The sequence below is a fragment of the Plasmodium gaboni genome, chromosome 1 (assembly GCF_001602025.1).
Source record: "Plasmodium gaboni strain SY75 chromosome 1, whole genome shotgun sequence".
NCBI classification, from domain to species: Eukaryota; Apicomplexa; class Aconoidasida; order Haemosporida; family Plasmodiidae; genus Plasmodium; species Plasmodium gaboni.
Genome location: NC_031481.1, coordinates 67,870 through 68,973, shown reverse-complemented (window position 1 = coordinate 68,973; position 1,104 = coordinate 67,870). Strand labels below are relative to the sequence as shown.

At 17.7% G+C, this 1,104-nt stretch overlaps 1 protein-coding gene across 1 annotated transcript in view; it reads left to right on the top strand.

Annotated features, from left to right (window-relative positions):
• Window positions 1-799: 799 nt before the first annotated feature.
• Window positions 800-1,104, top strand: part of PGSY75_0103800 (actin-related protein) — a gene marked incomplete at both ends in the record, with an annotated part of 2,138 nt that continues 1,833 nt past the window's right edge. Inside the window, 2 exons of the mRNA XM_018783594.1 lie at window positions 800-921; window positions 1,008-1,080. Coding sequence (XP_018643878.1) covers window positions 800-921; window positions 1,008-1,080 — 195 coding nt within the window. The remainder of the gene's footprint in view (window positions 922-1,007; window positions 1,081-1,104) is intronic.

The following is a 1,104-nucleotide window of genomic DNA, read 5'->3' as shown; positions in this document are numbered from 1 at the left end:
TATTAAATATATATATATATATATATATATTAATTATATCTTATAATATATCTTTTAAAATATTATTATATGTTATATTTTCTATTGAGAAAAAAATAAAACATGTAACTTCAGATTAAAAGTTTTTATTATTTATTTATATTATCCTATATATGTTTGAAGATACATATTAGGTGTATATATATTTTTTTTTGAAAGCATACTATATAAAGGGTAACCCATATATATATGAAAAAGGAAAATAAAATATTATATATATATATATATATAAGTATATACACGTGCGTGCACGGATATTCATTTTTTATTCATTTATTTATTCATTTATTTATTCATTCATTTATTTATTTTTCTATGGTAATTAAAAAACAAAAAGAAAAATTAATATGGAAATTATAAAATAAAATATGTATAATATAAATAATATTTAATACATATAATTAAACATTTCAATATAGAATATTCTGTTTTTCCTATTTTTTTTTTTTTATAAGAAGAAACCTGTTCTTATAACTGTAAATACATTTTATAACCAGGAGGTATACTATAAGAATTTTTTTTTTTTTTTATATGTTCACATATGATTATATTTATATATTTTTAATTTAACATATTGAGGTTTTTTCACTTATATATATGTTGGGTTATTTAAGGTAATATTTTTTTTTTTTTTTTTTTTTTTTTTTTTGATATAAATTTTAATATATTTTAAAATATTAGACCTAAAAATATATATTTAAAAAAAAAAAAAATACACATATATATATATGTATATATATTTTTATATGTTAAAAAAAGAATGAACGACGATTATGTAAATAATATTTATCCTAATCAGCCTGTTATAATAGACAATGGAACTGGATATATAAAGAGTGGGTTTGCTGGGGAGGACATACCCTCACTTGTATTTCCATCTTAGTAATAAAAAAAAAAAAATTAAAAAATATATATACATATATAAATATATATGTATATGTTCATTTTATTTTATTTGTACTCATAAGTGTAGGGAGACCAAAATATAAACGTGTGATGGCAGGAGCTGTTGAGGGTAATATATTCGTAGGGAATAAAGCCGTAATGACATAAAAAATTAAATAA